The following is an 18516-nucleotide window of genomic DNA, read 5'->3' as shown; positions in this document are numbered from 1 at the left end:
TCTTTCTGTCACGCACTCTCTTTCTCTGTCTCCATCTCAGCCCAGCCCATTCTCATGGCACATATTTGATCAGACATGCACTTACTAAAGCAAAGAGAAATATCTTTATCCAACTACATATCTCGAAATCCGTTCAACTTTTTGGACTACTAAAGAAAAGGAAAAAACCCAGTATTTGGAACCCTTCCTGGAAATTTAATCTAGCGATGGTGGATAATGGGTATACGTCGCCTAAATAAAAATCCCTGTAGCTAGAAAAGGTTCCTCGAATCTAGAATAAATCCATATTAAATATCAAGATGGAAAACTGCCCAACCTCATCTGTCACTAGTGGGGAGACGAGAATAGAAAATGCTGAGCGGCAGCAGCGAGTTCTGGGCTGCTTTCCCTCCTGCCTGCGTTAACTTGCAGTTGGACACCTCTTCCTTCACGTGTTTCTCCTTGGGATACCCTCCTCTCCCTCTTCCCCTCCTCCCCCAGCCTGGGAACAAACTTTCAGAAATAAAGGACCTGTTTAATTTCCTGCTGTCTCAGCACCCCAAACCAAGACCCCCAGCCCTGCTGGTCCACAGCCTCGTCTGCCCCATCCTATCCCCATCCCATCGCACCCACCCCGGCCCGGCCAGCCCGGGCGAGCAGGTCGTGGGTGGCCACGGGTGGCCCCGCTGCTCTCGGAGCATCGGGGGGAGGCACTTTCCGCGAGTGCAGTCCCCTTCCCGCAGAATGGATGTTTTATTGGGAAACGGATGGACGGCTGCTTTATTTGAGCTCCTTCTTTCCTATTATTTCCTCTCTTCCCTTCCTTCTTTATGTCTTTCTCTCTTTCCCTGTCTTCCCCCTCCTTTCCCTCTCTTCTCTATCTTTCCTTCTTTTTCTCTCTCCTTTCGTCCTTTCTGCCTTTTATCTTTTTCTTCTCTCTTTCTTATCTCTTTCCTTTCCCTTCTCTCTCCTCTGTTTTATTCTCTCACAAAAGCACAACAATTACCGGCTTTTCTTTGGGGAAAGTGTAAATATCCAAGCACAAACAGTACTTAACGCCTATCGGTTGCAAAGAGAAAGGAGGAGAGCGATCCCCTCTCTGCATTCACAGAGGTAAAACTCGCCTTGACTTGCAAACCACTTTGTCTGAGCCAGGAATGCGAGACGAGACCTGCGCATCACGCCCGTGGCGGTCAGGGGCTGCCCCCAGGTCTCAAAGCCACCTTGGAAACCCGCAGAAACCAGCGACCCGACGGTCAGTGAGCTCGGAGGCGGGAGCAAATCCAAACAGCAAAACCTTTCTATTTCTAAAACACTTCGCCCCAGCAAAGCTCGGGGATTTTCCCGTGCAGCCCCAAGACAAGCCTCAAGCCAAAGCAATGCATCCCCTCCGCTTCCCTGCCGCTGATTCCTCTCATGTACAGCAGCATCCTTTTTCACGGCTATTTTTTATCTTCCCAGCTCCTCTTTTCTCCTTTCTTTTTCCCTTTCTGTAACTTTGAAGTCGTTATTTCATCCAGTGGTCCATATCTTTATTTAGCCCAAGACTAAATACATGTACAGATATGATATATGACAAAGAAATTTTGTGAAAAAAACAAAACAAAACAAAACCGAAGCCGCATGGAGGGGAACCCACAAAATTCCGATTAGGAAAGCCTAAGGCAGGACTTGGACTCTGGAGGCTCCAGCCTCCGCCTGGAGGGTTCACAGGGGCTGGCCATGCCCTGCCCCAACAAGGTGCAAACCACCCCAGCACCGAAGCTGTTAAGGGTCCTTCTGTTTTTAGGAAATAACACGTGATGATGAGTTTCGCGTGGGATGGAAGAAAGCTGGGAAATACTGTGCTTTGAGCCCGGCGAAACTCCTTTGTTATCCAAAAGAGGGAATGAAACTATTTAAAATCAGGGCTACCCTACCAAGCACACTTAACAAATAAGGGGGGTGGGGGGACGGACACCGGACTTGTTCCTGATCACCAGTTATTGCTTTTGGTTTGTTTATTTTTTCCCTCCCTCCCGGATGAAAAATGTAGTAATTCGACAGTTTCATCAAAATTTCTGAACGGCAGGAAATTGGTTGGGGGGGGGGGCGGGGGGGAAGAGGGGGGTGGAGGGGAGTGGAAGCTGAGATTGCATGGGAAATAACTGAAATTTGAAAAGCCAAGCTTGAACTCTGCCAGCTTTTGAAACACGTGGAATATTTAGAGCAGCATGTCTGCCTTCCCCCTGCACTTTGCTGCTTTGCCATGTAGGGGAGGTTTATAAAGCAGAGCCTGTGCGTGACAGCAAGGAAACAAATTCTCTTATTAAAAAAAAAAAAAAAAAAAAAAAGAAAGAAAGAAAAGAAAAATAGAGGTGGCGGAGTGGGGGGGTGGGGGGGGAGTACCAGAGTTACAAAGCCAGTGTGGAAAACAATGGCAACCCACAGAAATATTGCTGGAAACCCCTCAGCGATCATTCCTAGCCCAGGGACAGGGGCTCCAGCTGCACTGCCCGGGAGAAAGAAACGCGGTGCCTTACCTGGACCTCCTCCATCCCTGGGTGTCCGATGCCGTGCAGAGAAAGGCTGTCCCCCATGCCGGAGTCAAGGCCATGGTGAGCTGAGTGCAGGAGGACATCTGGCCTCCTTACTGAGTGGTAGTCCCGCCTGGGGTCCAGTCCCGAGAGCTGGGGCAGGGCGGCCCGAGGCTGTGGCAGCAGTGACCCGGTTTCTGATCCCACCTCTTGCCTCTGCCTCTGTCCCCAGGGGTGCTGCTGGGGCTGATGCAAGGGGTTTAGGGAGTAGGGGTCATTGACATGGGAGTAAGGGTCCTGGCTTTGGTGGTAAGGAAGAGGCTGATAGGGGGGTGGGAAATAAGGCGGCTGGAAATCCGAGGATGGGGTGTGAGAGAGCGGAGGAGCGCTGGAGTAGGGTCCCTGCGAGACGGATCCCAGCTGGGACAGCCTGGAACTGTGGCTGGGCACTCCATCATGCCGGTCCTACAAGCGGAATGACATACAAACAACAACAAAAAAGAGGACCTTTTTTAAAAAAAAAAAAAAAAAGTAAAAGGAGCACAAACCCACCCCGAAGTAAAATAAACCAAAATATAAACAGTTGGAAAGTGGGATTCGGATGTGCCCCCTTCCCCCACCAATTATTAGAAATGTTCCAGTGTTTAGCACCCACATCGTGTCTATTCCCAGAAACAATCAAGAAGGGGGAAGGGGGCGGGGGGTGTGAGGGAGAATTGCTAAATATCATAATTAAAAATGTAGGACTGGTGCTCCAAATACATGTACGATCTGCAATTTCAGACCAGTAATATAATTCCCCATCCACAGCCCCCTCAAATCAAACCAAAGGTAAAAAAATAATAAATTAAGAGCACAAGAACACCCTTCTATGAAGACAACCCACCCCTTCTCCTGCCTAAATTTTCCCAACCTCTGTTTATTCCCTCTGCTGAAGTCCTGTAACTCAAAATCACCAACCCATTTTCACGTGGAAAAGCCCAAAAAGAAAGTTGCACTTCTCGGAAGACTCCGAGGTGAGAAGTTTGTGAAAAAGGACTTGGGAAAAATAAAAAATAAAAAAAAATAAAAATAAAAAAAAAAGGGGAAAAAGAAAAAAAGCCAAAATAAAATTTACAGGGAATCTTTGCTTAAAGGGAGTCTACCCCTTAAAAATAAAATTTAAAAAATTAAAAAATTCAAATAAAATAAAAATGAAACATCAGTATTGAGCAAATCCAGCCGCTATGATTTCTGCAGCAACTTCCAGTGTCTTTTGTTTCCTTTTTCAATATTATATTCCGGAGAATGGGGTGGGGGTTAATTGTAATGAAAAGTCTTTGGGGTGTGTGTGGGGGATAGGGGGTGGGGGGAGTGTATAGAGGCTTCAGAGAAAAGGTGGGAGAGGAGTTTTGTCCAACTCCAACGCACTGAAGCTGTGAGGCTAAAGTAAACAAGAAAAATATCTATTCCACAGAGTGTAGCTCAAACCCCCACAAGCAATGGCACACATGGTTTAAAAAAAATAAAAAAAAAAAACAAAAAAACCCCAAAAAAACAACAAACCAACAACAAAACAACACGGGAAAAAAGTTCTTTTTCCCCCTGCTCTTCCCCCAAGACTCCCCTAGCTCAAATCGGGAACACACAATGCAAAAAGGGAGAAGCAGCTGCAAGCCTCCTCCAATTATTGTGCTAAATTACCAAGCCAAAGGCGTTTAAAAAGAGAGAGAGAGGGAGAGAGAGACACAACAGATCGAGAGAGAGAGAGAGAACATGCAATTCTAGTACAACATGGATCCAAACTCACCATGGCGGAATAGGTGTGGACTAACATCTGGAAATAAAAAAAGTCTTGTAATAGCTAAAAATAAAATAATGGTGATAATACTAATAATTGGAGGGAAAAATATCAAGGAGATCTGCAAAGGGACGTGTTGGACACAGGAGAACAGCTTGAGATATTTCGAAGTCTATCCATCAAAAAAAAAAAAAGGTTAAAAAAAAAAAAAAAAAAAAGACCAATGCCCCCAAAACCGAGCCTGGAAACCTCTATCTACATATATGATTTACCCCTCCCTCTCGGGGATTTTTTTTCCTCCTTTTTTTTTGGTTTTTTTTTTTGGTTGGTTTTTTTTTTTTTTTTTTTTTTTCGCCTTTGAGCTCCCAAATACAATCCTCTTCAACCCAAGGCTAGGCTCAGACTGCTCCGCTACCCCTTCCTCCCTTTCCTTCTCTACACCGCCTCATAATAATTGATATTCATGACTATTAATATTACACGACTACTTTAAAGGGAGAATGCAGGACCAAATGGAGCGTGAAGCTGGCAGCCAGCTCGAGAGCTCCCCTACTATTGTAAATGACGTTCATTCAGTGGAGAATTACTAGATGTAATCAGACGAGGGGGGCTGGCAGAGGCAGAGTTTGGGGAGAGGGAGAGGGGGGAAAAAGTTTAGCGAGGAAGAGGCAGAACTTCAATTAACTCGAACGGAGGAAGATGCGGAAAGTAGACACTGCTGAGCTGAAGCAAGGAAGTGAGATGAAGCAACGCTAGAGGCTCAGAAGAAGAAAAAGAAGAAGGAGAAGAAGGAGAAGAAGAAGAAGAAGGAGAAGAAGGAGAAGAAGAAGAAGAAGAAGAAGGAGAAGGAGAAGAAAACATATTTCCTTTTTGTTTTAATATATATTTAATTATACATTCCTAATACGAGGAATTGATTGCCTTTGGTGCTTTTGTTCTTGCAGTTTTTTGTTGGGGTTTTTAAGCAAATCATGAAGAAAAAAGAGGCTTTTCTAATTTTTTTTTTTTTGGTAATTTTTAAAAGAATGGAAGAAGAAACGTGCAGTCACTGTAATATATGTCTATTTACAGCGAAGATTAAGCCTTTCTGGTGCGTGTTACAGAGCGTATTTATTCTCAATACCCAAATAAATACTTGAATCTGCGTTAAGTTGGGCTCCACTTCTTTTTTTTTTTTCTGAATCCTGTTTCTACTGCCCGATATGAAAGAAAAAAAAAAAAAATATATATATATATATACGTACATAGATCTCACGATTTCCACCCAAATGTGAAATGCATGGAGAGAATTTTAAAGGATAGTAAATTTATAGTTTTGAGGCAAAGCCAGGGGCGATATAAAACCTTTTTGATGTTGCAGGAACCCGTTCAACTGGACTGTCTGCCATTTCTGTTAAAGTTCAACTTACGTTCCTTCCTAAATAGACTCACACTTCCCAGAGCTGCCCCCCCCGCACACACACACACACACACACTTTTGTTTTAAGAACAGATTCAGTTTAAGTGGCTGACGCCTCTACCATAGTGTTGTTAATTATAAATCGGAAAGAAGAGACCGAAATATTTTTTAACATAAATCTAGAGGGTTTCAGCTCTTTAAAAAAAGACATCATTTTTTTCCCCTTTTTTTCTTTTTTTTTTCTTTTTTTTTTTTTCTGGTAAGGCTACACGTTGCAAAATGCCCTGGAGAGCATCCCCAAGTTAGGATATACCCTGCCCGCAGCCAAATCCCACCCAACCGCTCCCCCAACTCTTCTCTCCCACGGCAATCTACAAACGCGGGTGTCCGTAAATCCACAGAGCCTTAAACCGCCCCCATCAAAAGCAGGGTGGAAAAAAAGCCCTCATCCCCGACCTCGGCAAGCAGGGAGGGGAGATGTTTTGTCGCCTGCTGCTGCGGGCAGAGACAATGGCCGGGCTGTGCCTGGAGATGGGGAGGGAAAGGCAGCGAGGGCTCAGCGGGCTGGGGACACGCGGGGACACAAACACACACACAGGCACACACACACACACGCACACGTGTGTGCTCATTCTCTGCTCCTTCTGCAGATGCCGGCTTTTGCCAATGATAATTAGCTTGACGGCAGCTTTTGGGAGTGGAGACATTTCTCCCGTGCGGCCGGCGGGTCCCCACCCCGCTTCCCTCCATCCCGTTCTTTCTCCGGCCGGGAGCAGCCGGAGCTGTACCTTGCCTGGGTCTCTTTCTGCGCTTTTCCCGGGAGTTTCCCCTCTGTAAGTGCCAAGGCGCTCCCGGAGGGGAGGGCTGCGGGCGGCGCGGCGGGGCTGGGGCTGGGGCGGCCCCGACGGCGCTTCCCCGGCGGGCTCCGGCCGCTTCCCGATCCCCAGCCCCTGTCCGGCTCCTGCCCGTCCCCGTCCCAGTACACATCCACTGCCCGATCCCCGGTCCCTGCCCAGCAGCCAGCCCCTCGCTCGGTATCCTCTCTCTCCTCTCAGCCCCTACCCAGCCCCTGCCCTGTCCTTGCCCGGTGCCGGTGGCTGCCCGGTCCCACCCCGGCTCCTGTCCGGTTCCCAGTCCCTGTCCGGTCCCCGGTCCCTGCTTAGCGCCCAGTCCTTTTCCGGCCCCTGTTCAGTCCCCGGTCCTTGCCCTGTCGCTGCTCCCGGCTCGATCCCCAGCCCCTCCCCAGCCCCTGCTCGGTCCCTGCTCAGCACCCAGTCCATCCCCGGTCCCTGTCCTGTCCCCGGTCCCTTCCTTGTCCCCGGCCCCTTCCCGGTCCCCGGTCCCTGCCCGGCCGCCTGCCCACGGAGCAGCTCCCGCGCTGGAGGTGGCAGATTGCGCCCTTCTGAAAATCTCCCCCCATGATCGCCGTGCAAACGCCTCCCACTCAATTAAAAAATATATACAATAGAAAAAAAATAAAAATAAAATACGATTTTGTGGAGCACCATTCCTCACTCATCTTTTTCTTTCTTTCTTTTTTTTTTTTTTTTTTTTTTTTTTCCCCCGTTTCTGAGCAAATCCCGCACGCTGGTTTAACTTACAAGGAACACATTCGCGGAGCCCTTTTGGGAAAGATCCGGCTCAGGGAACCATACAAAATTAAGAAAGGTTTCGCAGTATTTGAGCTGTGATTTTTTTTCCCCCCCCTTGGTTTGCTTTTTGACCTCGAAAATAAGGTCTGGATAAAGCTCACAACTTTTCGTGCCCGCGGACTACGCGGAGCTGCCCTCGACTGTATCGGTTCGGGTGTGTGAACTCACACACGCACAAGAATGTATGTGCCGCTTAATTAATGCCAGTATATGTACACATGCACATCTTATCTACTGGTGTAGAGGTATAAAAAGTCGTAAAAGACGTATCCGATTGTTAAAACAAGAAAAAAAAAATCCATATTCAGGTTGAGCTGAGCTTGGAATTGCAAAATAAAAAATAAAAGAAAGAAATGCATCCAGTCCCTGAATACCGGATTGTGTTTCTCTTCTATTTTCTCTATTTTCTTTAAATTTTCCTCAACATTTGTCCATATTTAATCGAATTATATCTAATTGGAGGTCTAAACAATCAAACTCTTGCCTTTAAGTTGCCTCATTCCAATCCCCAGATCATTTCTTTGATGTTTTAAATCGCATCAAACAGCTTTTCCTTAAAAAAAAAAAAAAGTTTAGGACTTGGCATGCTGAATACAAATATGCAAATAAATAAGCATTTAGGCATTTACTATCGGTTTCCCGTCTCTATATTGGTGTGTGCTGGTGTATGTCTCTATTTCTGCCTGGATGTATATGTAGAACTATATAAGTATTATATAGCCATGCCTGTATCTATATGCTAGATGTATATTTAAATATACATATACTCTCTTACTCATATGCATATTATATACTCACCTCATAGATATCTTCATACTTGACATTTTCAACCAGTTTCCAGAGCATGATGGCAGGCTGTTCTCTAGGAGGTGAGTGCATTCATGTGAAGAGCAGATGTCTGGATTCTCAGTACTTCTCTGTCTGTAATGATCCATCTATAATTGGAAATGGGGGACAGACACCAAATCCGACGTTCCTCTTCCATCGCAACTTATATCTGTTGTCTGAAACAATAGGCTGCAGAAGCCTACCTCAATCGGATAGTAAAAAACATTATCTGTTACATAGTTACATATAGCTACAGACATATATGTGACTAGATATAGACATATACACACATATACAGACTTATATGCAGGCATACAAAATATATACATACACGCAGCTGCACGTACACAGATTTATACATACAGGCACCTATACACACATATAGCTCCGAACAGGCAACTTTTTCCCATGTATAGACATATTAGTTGCCACATTTATATATGTAAATTAAATATATTCTTCCACATGTAGGTACATGGAGACTAAATGTTACATATGCACATGTGCATGCAAACCTGGTCAATTTATATAGGAGTGCATTTAAATGCATATTTGTGAATCTAGTTATACATTTACACATACATATGTTGATACAGAGGGATTAAATATGCGTATTATGCAGTGCATATATCTGTTATTTTAGTAGATGGATGGATGGATGGATGCATGGATAGATAGATAGATAGATGGATGAAATGAAATGAAATGACTATTTTTTCGATCCCCCTATGAAAAAATAAAGGATAAGTTGTCTCTGCACTAAGTGATTCATCATTTACAACGAGATATGATGCTTTTCCCCACATGCAATATGCTTTTATTTACATGTCCAGAATTATCCGCTCATATGCAGTTAAACACCAAAACAGCGTCTCATCAAAGCACATTCAAGCAAATCTAAAAGGAGTAAATTTAGATCAGTGATTTCCACTAGAAAGCCCTAGACTTCAGGCTTGGACTGTATATTTTATAACTTAGAAATACTTTATATGTGGAAAAAATAAAGGGAAAAAAAAAAGGAGTTTAGCAAACCCTTCTCTGCACAAATTTGAATGGCATTTACTCCTTTCAGAAAACAATTAAAAACAGAGTTGGATTTGTGCATTTCCCGGGTAGCCCTCAGTTTGGAAGGGGAGAGGAGGAGTTAGACCAATTTTAACCTTTATTTTTTTTTTCCTCAGGCAAACCTTCCTTCGCATTGTCCGATTTTTTTAACACGTTGCACGGCAAAGAGCCGACGCAGGCAGCAGAGCCCATCTCTGCCTTTGAAAGGAAACAATCGAGCTTTGCAGTGGGCTGGTGCACCAGGAGGGGAGAAAAATGGGGAAAAAAATGAGACACAGAGGCAGAGAGACAGAGAGAAAGAAGGTGTTTCTAAATTCAAGGTCCTGTCTCTGGAAATTTCAAGCTCTGCCTGTAAGGTTCCTACAAATCTTTGTTATTCTGCACGGGATCCTATGGGAAAGTGCACAGTGTCCTTTGTACTTTCAAAGGTCCTACAGGTAAAGATGCTTTTATATATATAGATAATCTCGGAAACGAGGAGAACTTCATCAGGAGACACATTTGCTGGTGTGTGGTTGGCTGGTGGGAAGGGTGGGCTTTGCTTTTTCTGTTCGCTTTGGCCTCAAATTAAGGCAGAAAGTATAAATTCATCCCTTTTCTCCTCAGCCTCTTCCCGCCACCCCTCCCCATTTCACAGTGTGCATCTTCTTCTGTAACCTCAACCCACAAAAGGCAAGAGGCAAACAGCACCAGATATTACAGCAGGAGCTGGACAACGGTCTTGCTGGAAGTTGTTAAAGCAGATAGGAGTTGTTTTTTTTTTTCACAGCACAGCCAGCGCTGCACTGAGGAGGAGGAGAAAAAGGGCACATCTTTGAGTGGGTTGGACTGATCATTTCAACGGAGGCAATAGGGTAAAAAATGCTGAAAAAGGAAAAAGGATGTGAGCTGTCTGCATGGGGATGTGCGGAGATACCCATGCAGGCACCCTTATGCACCTATAGATCTGAATGACCCTCTTAGAAAAATACCAAGCTCATAAAGGGACAGTTTGCCATCACTTTTGTGGAAGTCTTTGAGTCGTGAAGGCTGGCACAGGGCAGGGTGAATGTTCTTCGTGACTGCTAATGCTTTACAATTCCGTGGCACCCTGAATTAAATATGCTCTGTGTGCTGGGGGAGGGGAGAGGAGCGGAGTGAAAAAAAGGAGACTCTACTTGACGTCCACTGGCTCTTTGCTAACATATTGGTATAGACAGTAAATTCTGACTTCTAAACCCCACTATTATGACATTTCTCTTGCATTTGCAAAACATGACAAGTGAACAAGTGTTCATTTAGAAAATTAAGGTTCTTTGCATTTTTTTGTTTCGCACCCCCAGCCCCGCAGCTGCCTCCAGTCTAATTCAGCAATTCCACACAGCAACACTTGCACCGATTTATTCCTCAAATGCTCAATGAACCCTGCGTCCAAAAGGCGACACACGTACTCAAAACTGACCATCACAACCTATACTTTCAAAACTAAATAAACAAAAGGGGAAAAAACAGCCGTTTGCTAGCAGTTTCGGTTGCGCTTTTCCAATCTCTTCCAAGGAAAATCCCAGGATTTTTTCAGCGGTGAGCTGGGCACGGGCACTGCAGCCTCAGCCTGGCAGCTGCGATGACAAAGGAATATTTAACAATTTTTTTCTTTTTTTAAAGGATGCCTTTATATGTAGCCCTGCCCATGGCGGAGGAAGCCCCCCGCTCCCCCCGCGCCGTTCCGGCGCTGGAGGTGCGGGCGATGCCCCGCGGGATTCGGGAGCTCCGGAGCGCTTTGAGCGGGGCAGCGGCGCCCTCTGATGGGGACTCGCTTCCCGCAGCAGCGCCTTCCAAGCCCCGGGGTCGTGGAATGGCTTGGCTTGGAAGGGAGCTGAAAGATCGTCCCGTTCCAACCACACCTTCCACTATCCCAGGTTGCTCCAAGCCCTGTCCAACCCGACCTTCAACACTTCCAGGGACGGGGCAGCCACATCTTCTCTGGGCAACCTGTGCCAGGGCCTCCCCACCCTCACAGGGAAGAATTTCTTTCTAATATCCAATCTAATTCTCCTCTCTTTCCGTTTAAAGCCATTCTCCCTTGTCCTGTGCCTTCAGGCCCTTGTTCAAAGTCCCTCAGCAGCTCTCTTGGAGCCCCTTTAGGCACTGGAAGGGGCTTTAAGGTCTCCCCAGAGCCTTTTCTTCTCCAGGTTGAACAAACAATTCTCTCAGCCTGTCTGCTCCAACCCTCTGAGCATCTTCGTGCTCTCCTCTGTACTTGCTCCAAGAGGTCCACGTCCATAACTGGGAGTTACAAACACCCAAATTCCCTCTGTTAGAAATGCTGCTGATATGAATTTTTCCTCCTTCAGGATAAAGTTGCAGGTTCTTATTTACACTGATTTTTAAGTAACAGGCCACTCAGTGCTTGAACCTCTACCTTAAAATCAGAATAAATCTTTTATACCCCACTGTTCAATACAGTGAGTACTACTCACTGTAGAAAAGTGAAAATACAGACTAGGTTGAATATCCAAATCATCCTGAAGAAATAGCTGGTAATAGCCCTGAGGGGGAGAGGACCTGCAATAAGATGATGGCCACTTTGTTAAGAAGTTAAAAAAAAAAAAAAATTAATTCAATAAGTTACGCTGCCTTTATTTCATATGCTTTTTCCAGAACTATTGTTTGTTGTTTGGGGTTTTTTTAAACTTTGCCTGCCCTTAACCAAGGCCATGTTTCAGAAATGGGTTTGAAATCCTGCTCTGCCTTTTAAATCCAGCATGGATCTCTATAAATAAAAGTCTATTTCCCTTAGTATCCAGTTCCCAGCAAATGCGTATTGTTGGCTGGAGTTTCAAATAAATTCATTTATCCCAGCGCCCTCTGCTGCTCGCTGAGCTCATGGAAAGGCACATTTCTGAGTTCTGGCAAAATACAGTTTTCTTGAATGTGTTTGGTACCTTTTCCTCCGAACCAGCTCCTTTTTTTTCCTGAAATTTTTCTGCCATATGTTCTCACAAGTATTTCAGAAATCAGTATTTTTTACTAAAAAGCTTGCTTTTAATTATAAAGCTTTTACTTCACAGGGGAAAAAAATCACATTACCAGTATCTCAAAATTTACTGTTGGCCTATTAATGGATTTATAAAATCGTTGCTTTGGTGAGCACTTTATACCTTTTCATTTTGAATAATACCAATACTCTTGTCTTAAAAATCCAGATTTCCATAATGCTTGTTGGGAAATTATGTTTCCTGCTACATCTCCAGACATAACCAGGGTTTTTCTTAGAATCATACAATTGTAGGATCATAGAATAATTTGGGTTGGAGAGCAGCTTTAAAAGGCATCTAGTCGAACCCCCTGCCATGAGCAGAGACATTTCAACTAGATCAGGTTGCTCAAAGCCCTGTGCAACCTGACCTTGAAAGTTTTCCGAAACAAGGCATCCACCGCCTCTCTGGGTAACCTGTGCCAGAGTTTCACCATCCTCATTGTAAAATTCCTTCCTTATATCTAGTCTGAATCTCTTTTTTCAGTTTAAAACCCTTGCTCTGTCATTACAGGCCCTGCTAAAAATTCTGTCCCCATCATTTTACATTTTCCTGAACCCACCAATGCTCATTCTTCAAGGAGTGGCATCACCAAACCCAGCAGCAAGAAAGGTACCAGGAACAGCTTTTAGCAAGCCAGGAAAGCTCAGCCACATGTGTTGAACCCTTATGGACAGGTCCAAACTGTTTGGCACATTTAACACCCCCAGCTCCCTCAGTCATTCCTCACAGGACAGGTTCTCTATGTCCTTCACCAGCTTAATTTCCCTTCTCTGGAAACAATCCAGCACCTTCTTTAAGTGAGGGGCCCAAAACTGAGCACACTGATTTTCTCTAATTGTGATAAGAAACGAGCTCAAATGTCACTCACTTGTCTCTAGTACCCACTTAGTGACCAATTTTTGATGGCAGGAATCCCAGCTTGTGAACCCCTCACATTGCTGGGTCATGTCCAGTTTTTCCCAGTCTGGTTGTGCCAGACCAAGCCTCACACAGCCTGTGGGCTCTGTGTAAAATGGAGCCCCTCCAAGTGTTTGCTGTGCTACTGTACTGAGGAGAACTCTTGTATCCAAGTTTAATTGTGTTTGCAATCTGTGTGTTTTATCCCTCTGTACTGCCTGTTTATTTTTTCCACAAAAAAATCCACCTACATGATGCCAATAAGCACCCTGTCCTTGAGGCAGTGTGGTGGGATGCAGCTTTGGCATCCCCTCTTCAGAACGGTTCTACAGACCCCAAACCCTCTGGAGCTGGAATGAAAATCAGATCTCCCGGGTTAAGAATGAAGAACATTTCAGGCATTTTTTTCTCATTCCACTATCCTTTAATCTTTATTTTGATTTGATGTGGGTACTCAGCTTAGGTTGAGTGAACTTCAAAAGTGCTTGGCTACCTAAGACAGGGAGCACAAAGCCTTGCTCAAGTCGTACTGCCCCTCCAGATGAGCTTGGATTGCTCCATGTTCCTGGCTTATTTTTGCCTGTCTTAGGACCAAAACCTCTTTGAACAGGAATACTGAGTGCCAAATTCACAACATCCCATAACTAACAGGAAAAACAGGAGTTAAGTGACACAGCATTAAGTTGAAGATTTTATGCACAATCTACCACTGGATGATTTATCCCTTGAGCATAAAGGGGAGGCTGGGAAGTCTCAAGAGCTGCTGTCACTGCTGCGTGGTTACCCTTCACATCCACCTTTTGAAAGTGAACTAATCCTTTCTAAACCTTCTTCCTCCTAGAAGCCAAGCAAAACACACAGAAAAGTTGCTGAATTTGTTTCCTTGAAAATTTGAAATCAGTCATATGAGGTTATCTTTCATTTTTCTCAGCTGAGATATGGACCATCACTGAAACCAGCTTGTACATCTGAATAAAGCATATCCTTTTTATTTCTCTATTTCTCCCATTCCCAAACAACCCCCCCCCCACACACACATAAATGGAGCCACAAAATCAAGAATAAGCAAATCTCACCCATTAAAGGGAGGTCTTAGTTTTACTGAATATTTAAAATGACAGGAAGTTAGGAGATTCTATTTTTATTAGTTTAATTTAGTTCAGCTATACTTATGTGGATACAAAGTGTTTGCATGTGATTTAGCCAAAAAGCATTATTTAAATTACACTTATGTGAGGAAATACAATTTTTCCATTTTAGGATGTAGGCAGTAGAGCAAATTATCTATTTAAATTTCATGGCAGGAGAGAGTTAATTAGTTTTAAGGGGAGAGAAGTAAAATTAAGACCTGGCCCATTATCTGTTTTGAGAATATAATTTTTTTCCCTCCACTATTGCCCTCCCTTCTTTCCTTTTTAATTTCTCCACTCTCTTAACTTGCTTTCTAGCAGTAGGCACTCAGATAATATGACCACAGGCAATGCTTTAGGGAGAGAAAAATTCTGGGTACATGAAAGAAGATACAGCAAAGTCAGCAAACTGCACCTATAGGGGAAATTCATTTCAGGCTCCCAAAATTGCTCATAAAGTATCTGGAGTTACGCCATTCCCTGGATTCTCCCTCCAGTTTGTTCATGTACTGAACTGTGGCCTTCAGGGACTTTAGCACAAGTAATTGTGGTGTAGGTCCCTTCCCTTCCCTTCCCTTCCCTTCCCTTCCCTTCCCTTCCCTTCCCTTCCCTTCCCTTCCCTTCCCTTCCCTTCCCTTCCCTTCCCTTCGCTATAAAGAAATATCTGACAAGGAACGTTTCTGGCTACTCATTTTTCCTATTCCTCAGAAGTTCACAGGATCCTGACATGGTTTTACCTCATATCAGAAATGCCAGGCAGTTTCCAGGCACAGTTTGGGGGGTAGGAATGACCAGACCTTATTCCCAGGAGTCTGAAGAGATATGCCCACCTTGATTTAGAGTCCCTTCAGTCCCTTAAAGTTTAGTAATATCAATATAAACTACTCTGTGCTAGTTAAGTCATGGCAAATAATTCAGATATAGCCTAAAAAATTAGGCACAAACTTGTTTGATTTAGGTTAACTGCATCCTTACTGCTTTCAATGCACTATTCATTCTAGTGATAGAACATGATATTAATATTAAAATAAACATGCAATTTAGAGTTGTAATCCTAAGGTAATTGTATATCATTGCTTTCATATTATAAATGCAGAAGCACAATAAAAGTCAATGTTTCCTGTCTAACAGGCATAAGAATGAGCATGTGCAAATGAATCGTTTTTAGCACTTCTGAAATTAAAAATTTTGTTCTCCACTATCAAAATGAGAGATTTGAAAATTCATATTTTAGATTTCCTCCCACTCCTAGTTTTGAAATGAACTCTAATGATTTGATTTGGCTACCAGAAGAGAACTTACAATGCAAAAAATATTAAAATCTGCACTTTGACAAACAGGTTTACTTATGGAGTTTCAGAATACTTTCCTAAAGATGTAATGACAGTGCTCCTTAAATAAATGGCTCTCAAAATTGCTGCTCCATTTTGACAACATTGGTCTTTGTTATTAAGGTTCATCATGGTCAATTTTTTCTCTGACAAGGTAATCAAAAGTTTTTTTCAGGGCCAAATTTTTTTCCAGGGGCTTTAAGCTGAGTTTTCTCACATGCTGGAATCACAAGAGCAGTGTCAGAGTTCCTTGAATGATCAATCTTGTTTCTGTCTTTTTTTTTAATAAAGCCTCTCTTTTAACTAGAGTTGTTTCTAAGTTAATGATGAATCTGTAAAACTTCAGTGAAAACATAAACCAAAAATACTCTTAAAAGCACATGGAGTATAAATGAAGGGACCTTAATCAGTGTCGTGGAGAGGGGGACTGGAATTTAGGAGAATGCTTCCTTTTCCCAGTCCTACCTGGATTGCCCCTGTGTTCATAACCTTATCCACACTAGTTTCTTTACTGAAGCTCCATTTTGACTTACCTTGTTCCTTGTTGATCATCATTCACAGAATCCCAGAATCCCAGAATTGTTTGGGTTGGGAGGGACCTTAAAAACCATCTCATCCCAACCCCCTGACATGGGCAGGAACACCTTCCACCAGAGCAGGTTAGCCCAAGCCCTGTCCAACCTAGCCTTGAACACAATTAATCAAAAAGATCTTGATCACATCCCAGAGGTATGAGCATTAGGAAGATGCCTGGCTGACAAAAAAAAAAAAAAGATCAATGTTGCAGCAGCAAGAACAACATTCAGCAAAGTTCCCTATTATGCCAAAATTCCTTATGCTGTGTAGAATCTCTTGTACAAATGAAGGGTGCTGCTGTTTGGTCAGCTTCTCTCATTCCCTAGGGGTTTCCATTTGTGCATCCTCTGAATATGGAATTAGTCTGAAGTAGAGCAGCAAATCTATTTTGTGCAAGTCATGAAAATAGCCACAAGATAGACCAGGGACTGTGGGATGATCACAGCTTTGTGGAACAAAAGCTGCAATTGCTCAGTTAATGTAACTTATGCAGAACACCGGCCAGAAAATCTGCATGGAACAACTGCTGGATGAGCCACAGTGCTCCTGCAGAAGCACTAATAATAACACTGTCTTGGTTTTACTTTTTAAGGCCATGGACATAAAATCTTTGCCTAACTTAATAAATTGTTCCTTTCTTAATCACTACATCTGATAAAGATATAAATCTGTTTTCCATGTGGGGTTTTATTGAAGCTGAATCCTTGACATGTAAAATCTTTTGATTGGGTGTATCTGTCAACTCTTGCAGTTCCCTGTATGATTAACTTCAGCTTGTTTTGTCTTCATTACATGATAGATTATCTTACACTTCACAGAATCACAGAATGGTTGAAGTTGGAAGGGACCTCTGGGGGTCATCTGGCCCATCCCCCCTGCTCAAGCAGGGCCACCCAGCCCTGGTGCCTAGGACCATGCCTAGATTACTTCTAATAGGTCCAGAGAGGAAAGTCCACAACCTTCGTGGGCAACCTGTGCCAGCGCTTGGCCATCTTCACAGCAAAAAAGTGTTTCCTGCTGTTCAGAGGAACCTCCTGTGCTTCAGTGGGTGCACGTGACTTCTGGTCCTTTCACTGGTCACCACTGACATGAGCTGGCTCTGTTCTCTTTGCATCCTCCCTTCAGGGATTTAGATACATGGATAAAATTCCCCTTGAGCCTTCTCTTCTCAAGGCTAAACTGTCACAGCTTTCTCAGCCTTCCCCCATGAGAGACGCTGCAGAATCTTACTCATCTCAGGGGATCTTTGTTGGTCTCTCTGCAGTCTGTCCATGTCCCTCTGGCACTGAGAAGTCTTGAACTGGACAGGGGTGTGAGCTCACCAGTGCTGAGTAGAGAGGAGTGATCCTCTCCCAGCTGCTTCCAACATGCCCAGTGCAGCCCAGGACACCATTTTACCACCTTTGTGAAGGACTCATTGCTGGCTCACATCCAACTGGGTGTCCACCAGGAGCCCAGGTATTTTCTGTAAAGACTCAGACAATGTTTTGGTGACACCAGGGATGCCACATCACTTTATTCAGTTCGCCAACAGCTTTATGAAAGGGATGTGTCAGAAATATGCCTCATATTCCACGTGCTGTTGCTTCATACCTGTGACAGATGCAACATGACCTTTACGAGTAAGTACATTATATCCTTTTTTTAGTCAGACACAAGACACTCTTGGCCTTCTGCCCTCAAGTTCAAGCTCATGCTTGGTGGATCATCCCCTACAATCAAAAATTCCCTTTCAGAGCTGCTGCCTTCCAGAGGAGACTCTACCATCTCATAGAAAAAAAATAATTATTTTCTTCTTATATATATAAATTCATTTTTCATCTGTTAGTAAGTTGTTTACTGACATCCAGCTTGTTGAACAATCAACCAATAGTACTTTTTTCCCCTTAACCAGTTTTTCTGCAATCTCTCAGTCAAATTACAAACATTATCATCAATGATATTATTTATTCTCATCAATGAGAATATAAACTATTTGCAGGGCAGGAACTGAAACCTGAAACTCTATTAAAAATTTACATGTTTAATCATTATTCTCTCTTCTTCATCCATTTCTGGATCAAATAGATTTCTATCCACTTACGGCATTTAGCATTTTGATGGATTGTTATACTTGTACTCAACATCCTTATGGTTGCAAGTTAAATGTGCTTTAGAACTTGATCAAATTTGTCATCTCATTAAAAGGAAGAAAAACAAGTTTGTTTGACAGCATTTATTTTCTATAAACCCATACTGATTAGCGTTAATTACATTATCCTCCTTTAATTTTTTTATTAATTGAGTCCTCAGAAAATTCATTAGTGAGAACAGAACCGATGCCAGACTGTTAAGTATCTAATT

The 18516-nt window shown here is 43.5% G+C and overlaps 1 protein-coding gene across 10 annotated transcripts in view; it reads right to left on the bottom strand.

Moving 5' to 3' along the window:
- The window catches only part of TFAP2B (transcription factor AP-2 beta), a 33849-nt gene extending 25228 nt beyond the window's left edge, over positions 1-8621 (bottom strand). For 2 of the 10 annotated variants that reach the window (XM_019282217.3, XM_019282216.3), the window contains exons 1-3: positions 8125-8620; positions 4285-4311; positions 2502-2960 (exon numbers count right to left, since the gene is read on the bottom strand). In XM_019282217.3, coding sequence (XP_019137762.1) covers positions 2502-2960; positions 4285-4311; positions 8125-8205 — 567 coding nt within the window. In that variant the 5' untranslated portion in view covers positions 8206-8620. Of the gene's footprint in view, positions 1-2501; positions 2961-4284; positions 4312-8124 lie in introns of all 10 variants that reach the window. The other 8 variants (XM_019282218.2, XM_039569426.1, XM_039569424.1 and 5 more) reach the window with 7 other exon arrangements.
- Positions 8622-18516: the final 9895 nt, after the last annotated feature.

Source organism: Corvus cornix, chromosome 3, assembly GCF_000738735.6.
Source record: "Corvus cornix cornix isolate S_Up_H32 chromosome 3, ASM73873v5, whole genome shotgun sequence".
Taxonomy (NCBI): Eukaryota; Metazoa; Chordata; class Aves; order Passeriformes; family Corvidae; genus Corvus; species Corvus cornix.
This window is presented reverse-complemented; position numbering and strand designations above follow the sequence as displayed.